This window comes from Pyrgilauda ruficollis, unplaced genomic scaffold (genome assembly GCF_017590135.1).
Source record: "Pyrgilauda ruficollis isolate IOZ18807 unplaced genomic scaffold, ASM1759013v1 scaffold27, whole genome shotgun sequence".
Lineage (NCBI taxonomy): Eukaryota > Metazoa > Chordata > Aves > Passeriformes > Passeridae > Pyrgilauda > Pyrgilauda ruficollis.
In genome coordinates, this window is record NW_024524044.1 from 4,424,318 (window position 1) to 4,442,781 (window position 18,464).

The 18,464-nt window shown below is 37.5% G+C and overlaps 1 protein-coding gene across 1 annotated transcript in view; it reads left to right on the forward strand.

The window, feature by feature from the left end:
- The window catches only part of CFTR (CF transmembrane conductance regulator), an 87,569-nt gene that overhangs the window by 40,814 nt on the left and 28,291 nt on the right, over nt 1-18,464 (forward strand). The window contains exons 12-19 of the mRNA XM_041471591.1: nt 2,857-2,951; nt 5,490-5,576; nt 6,467-7,199; nt 8,313-8,441; nt 11,375-11,412; nt 12,335-12,588; nt 13,630-13,709; nt 17,862-18,012. Of these exons, the coding sequence (XP_041327525.1) occupies nt 2,857-2,951; nt 5,490-5,576; nt 6,467-7,199; nt 8,313-8,441; nt 11,375-11,412; nt 12,335-12,588; nt 13,630-13,709; nt 17,862-18,012 (1,567 nt within the window). The remainder of the gene's footprint in view (nt 1-2,856; nt 2,952-5,489; nt 5,577-6,466; nt 7,200-8,312; nt 8,442-11,374; nt 11,413-12,334; nt 12,589-13,629; nt 13,710-17,861; nt 18,013-18,464) is intronic.

An 18,464-nucleotide genomic window follows, 5' to 3' on the forward strand; every position in this document is an offset into this window, starting at 1 on the left:
TTTCATATGTGAATCGTTTCTCAATTTAAGCATTTAAAAATAGATATGTTAAAGAAAATCCAGTGCCTAGTTCATATTTCATTAATATGCTGAGTCTTGTTCTGTTCAGCATCATTACATTAGGTTTGTCCCTGGCTTGATTTCACTTCCTGCACAAAATGACAGCAAGGATGTATTGGGACCAGCCCTATGTACTTTTTTACAATAGGTCATGCATGTTCCAACAACTAGCATTGTGTGTCTATTGGACTTCATTACTTTGTTTACGCCTTTGAAAGAAATTACTAAACATTTTTTAATTATTATAATTACAGCCTGAAAAGTTCTTTGTCTGTTCCATGTCATATATTATTTTGAGGTGAAGGGTAGAGGAGAGCAGAAGGGGAACTCATTAAAAGCCTGATTAAAATTCCATGTTGACACACCTGCAAAGAAATACATCTGATGAAATCCCACAACCTTTAAAGCAATGGGACCCCTGGAATGAATTTCAGTAGAGCTGGAATTTTACCCTGTTTGCAGAAGAAGAGATGCTGGGCCCAGTTCTTCACCTGGGTTTTTGGGAAGGAGTAGAATCAGGAAACAGCAAGGGCACCAGCACCATTACAGGCTGCAGTGCTGGTAAAAATGGGAAACAGCTTAAATCAGCTTGGAGATCTGGATACTTAATCATGCAAACCCCTATGTTAATGCCAAACTTACAGATGGTTAACATGACTCCTGCATACATAATGAGACCACGAGTGATCTGACCAGGTTGTCTCAAAGAAATGCCAAAAAGATTTTATGCCAGAATTTCACGTGTTCTCTTGAAATACTTCATGACTTATAGGAAGGTGATTTTGTCACATTCAGAAATTTTTTCATTAAAACTGTTGCTGGCACTGTTTTTCACATTTCTCCTCTTTCTGCAAATACTTGAGCTGATTTGTTAATACCATGGATTTTCTTTTGTGACTCCATTTACGAGAGGGAAAGAACTAGTTAATGTGAGAATAATTTAAAAATCACCTGCAATAGATTTTCCGTACATAAGAGCATCTTGATTTTAAGGTCAGAATCCTCTAAGTCAGGAAGTAAATGCTATTATCAAATTAAAGAGTTGTGAGAATTTCCCATTTCCTGACAGAGCAGGCAGTCAATTTCTAGCTCTTGAGTGGCTGGACCCTCCATCTGTCACTGTTCCAAGTCTGAACAGCATTGTTCACTCTGTTCCTGAGGTCAGGGCAATTTGCAGGGGAGGAAGAAGGAAACATTTTTTGCAAGGATATTAATTAATTAATTAATTAATTTATTTATTTATTTTTTCTGCAAAACCTCAAAGGCCTGGAATGCCAATAGGCTGCCCAACAGAGAGTGTTTAACCATCAAAATCACAGCAGGGGCCATCAAAATTGGATTGTATGTGCCTTCGTATGAAATACGAAATTACAGAGAGCAGCTCAACTCAGAATCCCAGATGGTATTGCTCTAATAGTGCTTTGTGTGTCTTCCAGTGTGTAAGCCATAGGATTGTGTGGGTGCTGCAGAGCATGCAGACAGCTGATTCCTGCCTGCCTCTTGGCTGCCCACAGGATGAGACCCCAAAACAGGATACCCCTTCCAGATCACAGCCTAAAGATCCCTCTCAGAAGCTCTGTCCTGAGACATAATGCATGCCACCCTTTTTTCCCTGAGAAGCTGCATTGAAAGGAAAACGTGTGTGGTGCATGAGCACACTGGAGCTGATTTTGTCTGGTACTGGATGCCTCAGTCAGCTTCCTTGGCTGCGGGGTCCCTGCCTTGGGAATGGCAAGGTGTGCACAGGCACTGTGGTGCTGCTGGGCTGTGAGCACAGGCACTGGGAGCTCCTGGCACAGTCAGGGATCCCCTCTCACTGCATGGCAAGCTACCCTGAGATTGTATCCCCTGGAAGCCTGGATGCCATGAGGCACAGAAAGCTCATCCAGCCTGTGTTTCAGGGAAAATTCTGCTGAAAGTACATCCACCACAGTGATAGTGGTGTCACTGCATATGGATGTAGGTCAGGTAAGGCTTGAAGGCAGAATTAATGGTTTTTTTTAGAGCAACTCTAAAAGTATAAAAATTAGACAACCTTCAGATACATGAGTCATTCTCCTTGTGTCCACTTCCATGAATTTCTGTAGTTTACATGGATCATCAATTTCAGCACTAAATACTCCTCTCAAGAAAATTTCTGGCTACCCCTGCCAGTAGGAGACAAGAGTGTCCATTTCTCCTTTCTGTGTCTCATATGAGAGTGAAATGGTATTTTCTGCTTTTATCCCTGGCTAAAGATCCATTTTTAACATAGTCATGCGTTCTAAATAACTTACAGCCCAAGCAGTGGAACTTGGTTCTCAAACCTTTTGCAAACCATGAGATTCCTGGCTAGGAATGCTTGTCAAGCCTTTTTTAATGAACCTGCCTGAAGTATATATTTCTCTGGGTTTTGAAGAGCTCAGAAACAGAATTTGCTTCTTGCTTTCCCTAACTTCAGCAGCAAGTGCATTTATCATTACTTGACAGAACCCTTGAGCAGTTAATGTTTTGGACTGACATTGTATGAAGGTACATTGCTTGGTTTTATGGAGATTAACTATTCAGACAAATATTTGTTCTTAAGATCTTGCAGCTTGTGATTGTTTTCTGCAGTAGAATGATATGTTTTCTCTTATCACTATTTCTGATTATGTAAACAAATGAAATAAAAAAACTTCTGTGGGAATTTTTTTTTTTACAACTGCTGCCAAACCTGTCTGTAGACAATTGCACACTATGTTTCCATCAAAACTGTAGCTTGAGTTTCTTGGGTATTGAAAATACTGATTTTTTTTTTTTTTTAATTGTTAACAGGATATTTCCAAGTTCCCAGAAAAAGATTATACGCTGCTGGGTGAAGGTGGAATCATTCTGAGTGGAGGTCAACGAGCACGGATCTCACTGGCAAGGTGAGTATTTAGCTCTTCACGTAGAGTACTATTTTTACAGACATGGAATGTATTCTGACTAAGCATTTAAATACATGTGGACTATGTCCTGCTAAATAAATATCTTCCAGATATATCAGGAACATGATTTCACTATTAGAAATATGAGTTCAGCTATGTAATTTTTTTTATGATACACCTGCATATTAATTTATTGAATTTTAAAAGTTTGATGCCAGACAAGTGCTATGGCTTAGCTTAAGATGAATCTTTCCTGTCCTGATGCAAGACGTCTTTGCAAATTCTGACCTCTAAGTGTATCTTTTTATGTACTGAAGAAACCCATAGAAAGATACAAATAAATATTCCAGAATGTTTCCCTGTTATGACATTTCTTCAAAGTGGTTTACGTGTCGATCAATAACATACTGCCTGTCTGCAGGTAAATGGAGGGGAAAAAAAAAGCAGCCATGTTCCAAAACATTTTGTGTTAACACTTTGGGCTTCTGTTTGTCATAAGAAAAAAGAAAAAATAGAAAGAAGTGACTAGTTAGTACGTATGAATAACTGCCTTGTCTGTTTGACCTTCCAATGTTAGTAAGTAATTCTGAAGGTCCACGGAACAATAACATAGGTGTTTGTCTTATAAATTAGCTATGTGTTTCAGCAGAGTCACTTAGCTATTGTGAGAAATCCAGTAATGACAGCTCTGATGTGTAAATGGCCCCATTTATTTCTGTGCCAAGTGCAAATTGTGTTGATTCCCATGCCCAGAAACACTGCGTAGAAGTAAAATCACATTATAGTGATCTGTACTGGCATCCCATGAAAGATGTGCACATCTGTGTGAGGCTAAACGATGGGATCATTAAAATAGAGAATCTTTCAGTGTGGGTTTGTGAGACTGAAGAGGCATATGGATGGTTCTGGTTTATGCAGTAAGAGGAAAGAGAAGGCGAAGATCAGGCAAAGCTTTCAAAGCACGTAACCCCAAAACAACAAAACCCACTTAGATTTTCATTTAAAATTCAACATTTACACGAACTGTTTCCTAGATGTTATGGATTATTGTGTCTGTCACTTTTCAGATGATCGTAGCTTGTCTCCTGGAGGGTCACAGAACTTATGTATTTATTGTCAGCTGTAGAACAGTAACTTTTAAAACAATTACATGTGACTGTCTTAGATTTTGTTTGGGCTCCAGTCCAAGCAGTGTGCTACAAGGTATGTGGGTATTGAGGTGTGGGTTGCAGACGAAGCTCTGAGAAGTTAGGGGTGTAAATTTAGGTTTACAGCCCTGGGCTGTACCTAGGTAATAAACTGGTGATAATCTAGACATTATGTTCTTGGACTGGCTGCATAAACTTACCTGGTGTAGTCTGTGCAAGGTCAAGTGAAAGGAGAATCCGTGACAGAAGTGACATCAACCAGCCGTCACAAGAAGCCAGTGGAGATTGCATGAGCCTGTCTTTCTTCCAATGCACTGCCATTGCCTGCCCCTGCAACTGGGGGAAAGAAAGGACCAAGGGAAAGACACAGTGCATGTCCTGGACTTGAGTCAGCTTGCTGGCCTGGCACCCTAAAGCCAGTAGCTTTGTAGCTGCTAAGTGCGACACACAAATTATGGCAATAAAACCCTGCAAACTTCTTGCTGATAAAAGCACACAGAACAGTGTGAATTTTTGTTGCTGTGCAGTCACTCCATAATGTATGGTCAGTGAAATCCATTGTGTTACAAGATGTTTCAATAAAGTCGCTAGATTTATTAACATAATGAGCTAATATTGAGGGTTTTTTCTCTTGGTGGTTAAATATTTTCACACTGATTAACATACTTTAAAAATACATAAATTCAACTGGCTGGATTTCTTTATTAATTATACTCTGATTGATACCACATAATGATTTTCATTCTCACAGAGGAAGGCAGGGGGTTTTTTTGAACTTCCATTCAGTTTTTTTTTTTTTTTAAATCCTCTTAACCAGAGCTTTAGGTCTCTAATCCATGTCCAAGTACATACAGCTTAAGGTCCTATTTGATGTCTTCAAATTGAAAATTGTACAGCCCCATTGAAAGTGATGTTTGCAAGACATTAATACACTTTTATTTACCCACCATTTTGTTCTAAGTACCTTTGGAATTAAGTGCTGAGACCTAATTCTTTTCATGTATTTATTTACATATATGCAATATTCTCTCAGGCACCAGTAGATGCTACAGTAGACATTAAATTCCCATTGAAATGGTCATTGTGCATCGATGGGGACTGTCAGATTCAGGCCATAAACAGATTTCTTTTTACACAGAGTAACCTGTGTAAAAGACAGCTTTGTTTCATTGCATCAAAAATAATGAGTTAGTTTGTAATGTGGTCTGCAGCAAGAAAAGGCTTAATTAAAAGATGTCTTACAAGTATATTTCATGTTAAACTTCAACTCTTTATTGATGCTGTAGAAAGCTTATCAATTAGAAGTTTTGAGGCATTCTTTTTAAATTATATTTATTTAAATTTATAAGAGATGCGAAAGTTAATGTCATTTCTCTTTTTTTCTGTTCAGGGCAGTGTACAAAGATGCTGATTTGTATCTCTTGGATTCTCCTTTTGGACACTTAGACATTTTTACAGAAAAAGAGATATTTGAAAGGTATTGTATGTTTTGAGAGACTGTATTTAAGAATCTTGCCAAGCAGCACAAAGTAAAATGAAGGGTTTTTAATAGCAGTACAAAAATACTGAGGTGATCAAAATTATGCCTGTTGGGATGCTCATTTTTAGGGTTTCTCATAGTGTTATGTTGTAGTATTATGTACGTATTTTGAGTATTTTTTTGTTAGTACTAGGACAATGCACTGTGTGGGAAACAAGCCTGGGCCAGGTGTGAGCATTACTGCTCCGTCTTCCATCTTAACATATTGAGCCTGCTGGAATCTTGTACTCCCAGTGTGTGTGGCTTTATATCTGACATGTCTTTGTATCAGAAAAGCTTTCACTTTAAAACAATTACCTGCTTTGTAAGTATATATATATTTTTTTTTTTACAAAAAGCTATATTTTTACTTGTTTTTCTAATAACTGAACATTGAATCATCTGAAACTGCCTGCTGATGATTGATGCAGGTTGGCCCAAGTCAGACTTTTAGCTTATCCTTTTGATGAAAACAGTAAGGACACACACTGTCATCCATGAGCTTTTCAGCCACTGTAATTTTGAAGTTTTGAAATTGGAGTAATACTCTTAAGTCTCAGATCAGATCTGAGTAACCCTAAGATGAAAATAAATACTTCATTATGAAGTGTGCTTTTTGGGTTGACCCAAACATGATTAAATTTTGCCTCTTTTTTGGTTCCTGCGACAAAGTACTCAACCTTTACATATCTCAGCTTTACCACCTCCTTTGTAGTTTGAGGAAGCACCCAAGGCTGCTCATACTGGGAGCAGGGCAGGTAAAAGCAAATTGAAAGTGAAAGGGATGAAACCATCATTTAATCATGAAAACAAAATAGTCTAAATGTTCACACTTCCATCTTTTACAGCTGTGTGTGCAAGTTGATGGCGAATAAAACGAGGATCTTGGTTACTTCAAAACTGGAACACTTAAAGATTGCTGACAAAATATTAATCTTACATGAAGGGAGCTGCTATTTCTATGGAACATTTTCCGAACTTCAGGGTCAGCGGCCAGACTTCAGCTCAGAGCTGATGGGATTTGACTCTTTTGATCAGTTCAGCGCGGAGAGAAGAAATTCAATCCTTACTGAGACTCTCCGACGATTCTCCATTGAAGGAGAAGGCATGGGATCACGCAATGAAATAAAGAAGCAATCTTTTAAGCAAAAACCAGATTTTAACGACAAAAGGAAGAACTCCGTAATTATGAACCCCCTTAACGCCAATAGGAAGTTCTCAGTAGTGCAGAAGAACGGGATGCAGGTCAATGGGATGGACGATGGCCACAGTGAGCCAGCGGAGAGGAGGCTCTCGCTGGTGCCTGACGTGGAGCAGGGGGACATGGCTCTGCTGCGGACGGGCATGCTCAGGGCCGACCATCTGCTGCAAGGGCGCAGGAGGCAGTCCGTGCTGAACCTGATGACGAGCACCTCTGTGAGCTACGGACCAAACTTTTCCAAAAAGGGAAGTACAACGTTTCGGAAAATGTCTATGGTGCCTCAGACAAACCTGTCTTCTGAGATAGATATCTACACCCGGCGTGTGTCTCGGGACAGTGTCCTGGACATAACTGATGAAATCAGTGAAGAGGATTTGAAGGTGTGTGTCGATTTGAATTCATCTTGGGTTTGGTTATGGTGGTGGTTTAGTGCAATATACTCCTCATCTGTTTTTCTGCTGGACTGTTTCCCTCCTAATGCAGCATTTCTCTGCAGAATATGTGTTTTGAATACTTGTGAAAAATTTTAAACTCAAGTATCATCTTGAAATCATTGAAATCCTCAAAAAAATTATATTGCTTTATTTTTGGTTCATTTTTCAGTGCTAAGTGTAGGGAATTTCAATACAGAATTTACATCTCCTGCACTTTACCTTTCAGGTACTTAGGACAAAATAAAATTTGAAACCATAACTTGGAAAAGCATTGTTTTAGAACATTTAGGTAAAATGCACCTTTGAAACATTAAGGCTCATAGAAAAAAATAAAATACATTTGAAGTACTAGCACAGTTTTTAGAACTGGAATTTGATCAAATTTGATAAATTTTTCAGACTGCTTAGTTCTTGTGTCCTGACACAGACAATGAATGGAAGAGTAAGCTTGATTTTACTCTGGTTTTATGGATGTACAAAAACTACAGAAGGTTGAGATTTATACCAAAAACTGGACCTAAATTTTTTTTTTCTTATAGTTTCAATTGGTTATGATGGACAACTTTCATTTTCAAAAAGGACAGCTGAATTTCTCAGGATAGGAAAATTTTCTGGGGAACTTTCCTTGGTGGAAACAGAAGTCCAAGGAAAATTTAAATTCAAAATTTGCTGAAACACTGCCCATTTTTCCTTTTGAGCTCAACAGAAAAATAAAAAAACTCAAAATGCTTACAAAGTTACTCTAAAATCACAACAATAATTCTCCATTGAAAGAAAATAGCTGTTGATTAATAATTTCTGATTCTGGTAGTGCTGGACAAATCTTAGCTTCTCTCATTGTTGTCTGAAAATTCCAAATAATCTCTTGACTGTATTTTTATATCAAAGGTGACTCAACCAGTTAGTACCTTCCTCTCTAGCCATTATCAGCCAATTTAATGCTTCAGCTCAATTATTTGCAGTGAGTTAGCAGGAAGAATGATAGCATTGTTGTGTCAGAAATTCTCATACAGAGATATTATTAGCATTCTTACTATTATTTCACTGTTTTTTTGACAGGAGTGCTTCAGTGATGATGCTGAGAGCATGGGTACTGTTACTACATGGAATACCTATTTCAGATACATTACTATCCACAAAAACTTGATTTTTGTTCTGATTTTGTGTGTGACTGTCTTCTTAGTTGAGGTAAGGAAATCTGTGTTTGGTGTCATGTTGCAGCAAATGATGTTTGTTCAAACTGTTCTTTGTGAAAATGGATAAAGCATCAAGACATAAGCTCTTGTATGTATCACTTACTGACAACTGCTGCTAAATTAAATTGCAGGGATTTTCTACTGCTGAGATGAGCACTTCTTCACCAAAGTTAGTGGTTAGTAAACAGCAGCAGAAGACCCATCTTCTCAAATTATCCAGGTTATTTTCTCTATGTGGTACCATAAATAAGAATTATTGGCCTATGCAAGTCTCTTGTTCACAGGTGAATAATCTTCCATTTTTCATTTAAAATTAGCTTTGCAGAGCCTTAGGCAGTTAACAACAATAATTGCCATAATATTTTTTAATCAGCACATACATGAATTTTGGAAAATTGCTTTGAAAAATGAGTTACTATCTTTGCTCCTAGTGAAAGAAGAGTGGTGAGTAAGGCTGTGTGCTGAATGCCTGTGGTGGCAGTGAAAGATGGAAGGGGTGTTCCTGCAGCATGCAGAGAAGAATTTTCCAAGGATGGTGTAAAATACCGGAACAAGTACTGAAGAACATCTGGCTCTTTGAAGACATTTGGCTGTTTCTCATATACCAGAAATTTTTGCTTTTTGTTTTGCCTCTCAATTCAGAAAAGCATATAGAACCTCTTAATGTTCTCTTGTATAGTAAATATCCTAAATCAAGTATTTTTTAAAGGGAAGTAACATGTTTCATAGGGAGAAATCAATGAGACAGTATTCATATATCAATTTACAATATATGGCGACAATTTCTCTTGGTGTTTTTCAACGTGAACTAAATGGAGAGAAGAATAAATTAGGAATATAGGATTATTTCCTGGTTGATTGTCAGCAAAGGGTTTTTAGCAATTCTGTGGTGAGATTCAAACTTCTAGTATCACCACAGCTGGAGGAAGATGTGACTGATGGTATTCTGAATTCACACTAATGCTATATTGCAGATGATTTAAGACAGTTCTCTTGGACCAGGAATAAATCCTGGAGCTTAGATCTAGTTTAACATACTAACTTTTAAACCAACTCCAGAAGCAAGGCAGAACTTAGATGTGTAGCTCTTCTTATCATGTAAGTTGTATTTTCATGGTTGTGGAAAATGACTATGTAAACAACAGCAGAGCTGAATGTGAGTTTTAGAGGCAAAGGAAATTTTAATTTTAAGTTATATCAAATTTATTCCTGTATATTCAGCATATATTTCTAATGCTGATTGCACATTTTTGCTTTTATTTTACACTAAACCTTTTTTAAATGTTTCGAAAAGTTTCATCTTCTAACTGAAAAAACAATCTTACGACTGAAAAAAAATCTTACGTTTCCATACAATTTAAAGTTTCCAATGTGACTGTCATTGAAGTAAAAGCCTATTGGTAAATGAATAGGCTAGAAGATACCCAGCTGCAGACCAGACTTGAACAAACCTCTGTGTGTGAGCTGAAATACCATTCCAAGTGTCCAAGTGTCCTGTGCTAACAGTTTGAATCCTTCCAACTTGAGACAATGAAGAGAGGCTAGTGATGAACATCCAAGTAAATTGAAAGTGGTGGTTTTACAACCTTTAGATCTGGGTGGGACTACTGTAGAAATTCTAGAGATGCTAGTTTGGATTTTGACTAGATTGCTTTGGAAGGATTGCTTTTGAATGGATTGTTGCAGATTCCAAGATGAGCTCACACAGGTCACCATAAATCGGACATCAACTGTACTTATTTCCTAGGTTTGTGGGGTGTGTGTTGTGTAGCTCACTTAAGCAGCTCAAAACTGTGTCTCACGGATGTAACACCCAGAGACTGGGGCTGCTGAACTGCAACAAGAGCAGTTTTGGAAGGAAACACAGAGAAAGGCTTTGTGAAACTATTCTGTGACAATTCTACCTACCATCATCTTCACAGCTGAAAAAACTCTTCTCTTGTGAGGAGTCAAGATGAGAACAGGATTCTGCTGGGAGATGTAAAAATATTATTGTGAAAGAAGCCTGATTCTTACAAATACTTAAATTCAGGACCATCATGGTCAATCTTGAGTTATTTACTGTAGGACCTGCAAAAGTTGGTGGGTCCCATAGAGAAGCCTTCAGTTATGCATATCAGTTGGGGTATTACCACAATATATTTTTGTACCGGTGACACAAAAATATATGGGAAGAAAATTTAAAAACTGTTTCAACCCTTAGAAAAATGATCATGGTCAGGAACAGAGCAAACTAAAATGTGATAGACCAGATGAAGAAATCCAGTATCTTGGTAGAGAGACAAGAATATATTACAGACTAAATTCTTGTTAAATGCCAAACCATCTCACAATGAAGAGTTTAATTCTACATTTTAAAAATATTGCAATAGATTATGTGGAAAGTTGTGTCAAACTAAGCAGCAAAGCAATATCAGTCAAATGAGTATATCAAATGAATATACCAGATATCAACTAGCAAGAACAACAATGCAAAAATAATAATGTTAAAGGTATGACATTAATATTTGAATAGATGCCTTTGAAGATACTGAGAGACTTACTCTTCTAGGGTCATAAAAATATTAGTCTTTAAAACTAAAAATCTGTTAAGGCATACAGTTATCAGCAGGAAGACATTAGCAAGCCTTTGTTAATAGTATGGTAAAAAAGAGCACAAGAATTTCTAGAATTCAAGAATCTCTCGGGCACTTGAGAGCCTGATTGTAATACAAGTCTAAATGTAGCTTTCCTGGTGGGATGCGCTAAATTGTTTCCGTGGAGAGAGAAGCAGATATTACAAGGTTTTTGCTTTAAGCAGGTTTGACTTCCACCCATTTGCTATGCTCCCTCTAAATACAGGTATAAACTCAATTAAAAAAGATAAGAGAGAAAGATTACATAAAGTGATAAATCAAATTCTGACTCTGTTTTCTTTGGTCACAGGTAGCTGCTTCTCTTGGTGGGGTATGGTTTCTTCAAAAGTAAGTAGTGGTGATAATTTATTGAGAAACTGGGGTATCCTTTATATTATTTTTTTCTGTAAAGAATGAATAAATTCTGCCAGAATTCTATGTGGATAGTCACTATCTTATAGTCAACAAAATGGTTCATAGATGGATGATTTAGATACCTTGTGTAGGTGGTATCTGGTACTTCTTTATGTGCTAACAGTTGAGTGGTTTATGCCTTTTTATTGAGTACACAACAAGATTTTCCTGGGTCAGCTCACTCTGGGGATGCAGGGACCTGATTATCTTCAGTACACCATGATTCAGAAGTGCTGGTAAGACTTGCTTAGGAACATTTCTGTAAGACCCCCATTTGTAACATTTATACAGCTCATCTATGAAGAATTCCCAGAAGTGACAGCATCAGCAGTTGTAGGTTAAAATATGCTGAGCAGCAGAAAAGACCATGGCTTTTCCTGGGTTAATGCTTTTAATCCCTGTTTTTGTCCTCCAGCAATGAATGTGTGTGAGTATAGAAGCATTTGGTGACATAGGTCTCACTGGAGGTGGATTTATGTTGATTTCCATCTATGTTAAGTCACTAAGGGCTTTGATTTTTACAGCCTACTTAAATAATTTTACTTCCATAGTAATTCAGTTTTTTCAAGACTTAAACTAATTTTTCGGTTTAAAAGAAGGGGGTGTATTTTCCTGGATTAGGTTAGGTTTGTCAGTGATTAAATAGGCAGCAGATTTGCAAGAGACTACCAGAGCAATTAATAATTTATATTTCGTACATTCATAACAATATTTTTAAAATAGTGGAAATATCTATAACCATTAGCATAGTTTTAAAACAAATGGACACTGGAGTACTGTTTGGTTTTGTTTAGTAAATAAAAGAGAAAAAGCACACAATTCCCAGTAATGCATTTATTTTTCATTTCCATCACAGGACAGCTTTGAAGGTAAATTCAACGCAGTCAGAAAACAGCACCGCTGACAAACCTCCTGTGATTGTCACTGACACTAGCAGCTACTACATCATTTACATCTATGTGGGTGTGGCAGATACCCTGCTTGCCATGGGAATCTTCAGAGGTTTGCCCCTCGTGCATACACTTATAACAGTGTCTAAAACTCTTCATCAAAAGATGGTGCATGCAGTTCTTCATGCACCTATGTCAACCTTCAACTCTTGGAAAGCAGGTAACTGAAATGGGAGGTGACTGACTCATCTATGCATTTAATTTCAGTTTAATTAAATTGAAATTTTCATCCTGTGAAAGGACAGTGTTACCTTCCATTTACATTTTCAGTCAAGTGGAATGTTAGAAGCTTGCCACATAAGGTAATTTGTGAATCTTTTAATGAAACTTGATTGCACTTAAGTGTGACATATTTCAGTTGTCAATTCTGATTCTGAAATATCACCCTGTAAGAAAGAAATTTGGCGAAAATAAACCATTAACTGTTCTAGGCAATAAAAGTAGAATAACTTCTAAAGAATAGACTTTGTCAAAAACTGCAATAGAAAACATATTGTCAGCTATGTCGTGAGTGACAAGGAATCAGATGTGGATGATAAATAGTGCCTTTTTTATGAATAGTCCTACTAAAATGGCATAAAACATCAGTTAGTGTGAATGATGGTATGCATATTCAAATTTGGGAGTTGATATAAAGCTCATTATGTAACTGGTGCAACAAGTTGCATCTCCCATTTTACACGAAAGTCCTATATCATGTTTCTTACTGAAAAGAGGATCACAGGAGACACTGCTAAATGATGATACAACAATGAGCTTCTCCTTAATTTTCCCTTATATTCTTAACTTTGTTGTTACATAATCTTTAATACAGTAATTCCACTCAAAAATTAAGAACCAGGTTGTGAACCCATGCAAATGCTGATACGCAAATTATGTGTGTATCATCAGGGCCTGTTGAATGAGGGGTACTGACCTTATGTTTTTTACCTCTATTTCTGCCCCTTTTAGTTGTTTCTTTTTTAAAATTACATTTTCCTGGGTTTTTTTTCAAGAGCTGAAACAGAAGTTGTGTAGCCGAATTCCTTCAGGGGGACAGAACTGTAACTCCACTAAACTGTAATGGAATTGGTTATGCTTAAAAAAAAATATTGTATTTAATATTTTGTATTCAGAAAAAGTTCTACCTTTTGTTAAATTAATAAATGTGGTATTTGGGGGGTATTAAAAGATTTGATTTTTTTTTTCCCTTAATCCATAGGTGGTATGCTTAACAGATTCTCAAAAGATACTGCAGTACTGGATGACTTACTTCCACTTACAGTATTTGACTTCATTCAGGTTTGTAGAATAAAAGTTGTAACTTTTGCTGTCTTATAGCAATGTGATATTTCTGCTTTACATGTTGCAGAAGAAATCATATGAATTTTTTTTTCAATCTATGTATCCACGTAGCTGCTTATCCTGTAGTTCAGCTGTATTGCTTCATTTTTGAGTGCTTGCCTCTGTGTGTACTTACCTCCACTGTTTATACAAACCACTCTTACTACTCAGGCTCAGAAATATTTTTGCCCTTCAGACCCCTATAGGGCAAGTATCCCTGCTACTGCCCAGATTCAACTGTAAGTCATAAAGGGCATTCCTTAGTTTTTGCTGTTATCTTGGGTCAAGTTAGCTGTTTTTTCTAATGCTATTCTTGGATTGCATTCAGTCACTTTCATAACTTCCCTTCCTTAAGCTCTTCTGTTCCCAGTTTGCTAGCATCACCCTTAGCTTACTTCTCTTCTGTTGAATATATCCTTGACTTTTCTGTTCCTTTATCTTCTATGGAAATGCCAGCTTTTTCTGGTTCCCAGAACATTTTAAAAACAGAAGCAATTCTTTCCTGGTGTTCCTGTTTCTCTCTACATTATTAAGGTGATATACAGGCCCAGCTTAATCAACGCAAACACTCTGCTGTACAGATTGTCTGTCTCCATCTGTGAATTTGCCTGCCTTACAGTCCCTACCAACATGATTATCTGATAAAGACAGAATTTCTTTCCCTATATCTTTGTGAAGAATTGATAACTTTGACTCATGACTTCAGAGGGCCCAGTGCAGCTTGACATGAAGAGGTTCAAGTATATCACAGCTTCACTTCATGTCATGAGGACTTGCTGAATGAGTAAACACAGACACTGGAACTCTCTGAATCAACAGTATAATCTTCAGTGTGAACAGTAGTCATTATTGTCTTTTCTGATACGATTGTTTTGTTTCAGATATTTTGGATCTGCCATGGGGGTGTTATTCCAGAAGCATGTTAATTAGTCTGTCTCTAAATTTCAAACTTTCGACAAGAAACTGACTAGTTTTTCATGGTTTCAGGAATAAGGAAAATCCCAGTATCTGGCTTTTCTATCCTGATGCCTTTCAGAGGTTTAGCTATACCCTATTGTCCCTTAGATTCACCTCTCTCTCCTCAGTCTCAGCTGCAGATGCTTCTAGACATGCATGAAAAGCTGCCCTGTCTTCCCAGATTCTTCTGCTGAATATCACTGAACCTACCCATCATCTTGAATAATTTGAACAGTCATTCCTTCACAACCAATTTCTTCTGGTCCTCCATAGATTCAGACTTCCATGGACTCTGCTAAGGAACAAAGTCAGATTCCTCTGAAAGATACAGAGAAGTTATAGCTAGGACTTTTTCCTTCTGATGACTATTGAAGAGTCACAGAGTGTGGAAGGGATACGTGGACCTAGAACCTGGAACCTCTCCAGCCCCTCTGTTCTAAGCAGGTTCAGCAAGAGAGCCAAGGTCAGCTAGGGTTGCTCAAGGCCAAGATGGGTTTTGGATAACTCCAAGTTCTCTGAGTAACACATTCCAGTATTTGACCTTCCCCATGTTAAAAGTGCTTTTTCTTATGTTTCAATGGAATTTTGTGCATTTCAGCTTGTGCCCATTGCCTCTTCCCACTGTGCGCCATTTAAAAGAATTTGGCTCAAGCACATATAGTCCACAAGAAATACTATTATTTACATAAACAGAATATATTTTAATTATATAAATATTAACAAACTGCATACACAGAAACATTTATAACTTATATAAGTATAATAAATATAAAGTCATACAAAATGATGAGATCCCCCTACCCAGTTCTATCAGCCAGTCCTCATTTCTTGAAGATCCTTCCTGTGAGATGCTGCTAGCACATATGCTTGTCCCTAAGGTTTAATATAGTCTTACCCAAAAGTTCATAGTGAACTACTGAACATTCATGCCTGTGATCATGACTGGTTTCCCCTAAATTAAAAACTCCTGTTGGTTAATCAAACTGGCTGTTGCAGTCATTGTCACCCTGAACACTTGCTGAGTTACTTCTACTACCACCTGCATTTTCCAAACTGGGAAACAGTGGGACATGTCTCCCCATCTGGCCTCTGTACCAGGGCTGAAAGCTCAGCATCTGAGGCACTGAACTGGGCTGCATGAGCCCTCTGCTGCCATTCCTCAGCTATATGCCAATACAGTTGACTTGTGGTTTAGATTTTTGCTTCTGCCTTTTTAGAGAAAATATCATCTTCTGTCTAACTTCAGGCTTACTTTGGAGTTTATGAGATAACACAGATTTTCATATTCAACTTTTAGTGAAATAACTGTGGGACCAGCAGTTAGAACAGTATGACATCATGGTGACCTTTACAAAATTCAAGTAAATGACAGAAACGGGAATTCTAACAGTCACTGAGTGACTGTAATCTCAAGTAATGTGAGAACTGTATAACTTGGCTCAATATCACTTAATAGCTCATTTGCTTCTTAACAATTAGAGAGAGATACAAGTGTTATTAATTTCTGCAGTTTGAAGTAATGAGTAAACACAAATCCATTCCTGCATTGCTGCAGACCAGTGCTAAAGAGCCTGCCAAGTGTAACCCACACACATCACCATTCCTTTAAGAGAAATGAGGAAAGTAGTGAAAGAACTCCTAGGATCATAAAATTGTTATGGCTGGAAAGGACATTAAAGATCATCTAGCTCTAACCCCTCTGCAAAGGCAAGGACACTTTCCATGAGATCAGGTTTATCAGGGCCCCTTTCAACCTGGCCTTGAACACTTCCAGGGGTGGGGCATTCACATCTTCCCTGGGCAGCCTGTTCCAATGCCTCACCACCCTCCTAGTAAAGAATTTCTTCCTAATATCTAATCTAAACCTGCTCTATTTTGGTTCAAATCCATTCCTCCTTTAACTAGTTCAGCTGTAATGTAATTTTTTTTCATATAATATGGTACTGCTATTGCATTGCTCAGATTTCTGATGAAAAAAAAAAAAAAGTTATAGGAAACTTAGAACATGCTTACCTGTTCATAAAAGACCTCTGACTTGGAATACTGGGAATTTAAATCCTTCCTTGAATTTATGTGGATGTAGTAGCAAAAGGACCCACTGCAGGTTTCTTCCTAATGTGAAATTAGTTTTGCTTTTCATCTGTTTCTTTGCTGACTGGTCATTTGCAGTGATGTTTCAATGCAATGTTCATAATTTTGTCCCAAATTGTCCATTTTCAGTTGGTTTATGCTGCTAAGTTTGCAGCTTGAAGTAGTTGTTTAGTATTAGAAGTAACACCCCAAAATAACAAAGCAGAACTTTGCTATTCTATGTACACTGGTATACTTGATTTTTTTTTAGATTTAGACACGAGAAAAAAAGCAGTCTACCTGCTTAAGTCTCTTCTAGAGTAAAGATCAAGACCAGATTTAGCTAAATCTGTCTGGAGCTACTGAGAATGAGGTCTTAAAATGGTAGTAGTCTCTAGCAGGTTAAAATAGATAAACTCTGAAACAATTTTGTTCATTTTGTCATCTGACACCTTTAAACACCTTTTTATTTCTCCTGAAACTGCTAATTTGTCATACCACAGATTCTCGTACAATTCATTTCCTGTCTTCTGATCAGGACAAGCAGTAGTGTAAGTTTCATGTATGAATTACAGTCCCTTGACCAAAGAAGTACAACTTCCCACTTTTTCTGATCCTCAGCAAGACTGCTTTGCCCAGAACCTGCAGGAGACTGTCACTCAGCTCCTGACAGTCTTGCACACCTAGTCCAGACAAGGCAGGGACAGCACCTGTAGGTTTGGTGGGCAGCTGCAGATATTGGAAGTGTTATTCTCACATTTTAAGTGGAGAGTGAGTGCCTAGCTGCCATTTCTTTTGTGTGGCTTCATATTTTCGAAGCCTGCAATACAGATTGTACTATAGAAAACATTTTTTCCACCTATTAGAAAAGATGGCAGCTTGTTGCAACAGGTTATGGATCTGGTCCAAGTGATTCGTTATCTTTTCATGGAGGTTTGTTCTCAGCTGCAAATCTTCTTAGGTTAGCACTTTATGTTTGTTGAAACAATACATAGTTACCATAGGCAGGAGATTCATCACCAATCTCTAGTCTATAAAATGACAAGTTTACTGTATCAATAGTATTTTTCTTTCATTCTACAGTTAATACTGATTGTGATTGGCGCTATAACAGTAGTCTCAATATTAGAACCCTACATCTTCCTGGCATCAGTGCCTGTGATAGCAGCCTTTATTCTGTTAAGGGCATACTTCCTCCACACTTCTCAGCAGCTGAAACAACTGGAATCTGAAGGTAGGAGCAGCAAAATTGGTAGACTTTTAAATCCACAACAAATCAATTGAGAAGCGATTCACTCTTTCTACTCTTTTTTGTGTCTTCTCTTGCAAGATGACATTGTCTTTGGGAGCAGAACACATACCTCCTTAAAACCAGGGTTGTTACTGATCCAGCCAATACTGAGTGCTCTGCTGCCAAAGAACAATACAAAAGGCCTTTTAAAAGATGGGTTTTATCACCACTGCAGCTGAAAACAAATAAAGTCCTGACATACAGTTTTCTTGAGAGTAAATGTAACTTGCAAAATTGTGGTCAGACTTGGTATGTACCCTTTGAGTTTGTTTCTTTGTAAGAAAAAATTTCAATGTATATGTCTTAATCACAAAGAGCTCTGATTTCTGAATAAGTTATTTGATTAAATTTCCTTCCTGTCCCCCATTAAGAGGCTAAACTGTTCCAAATAAAAT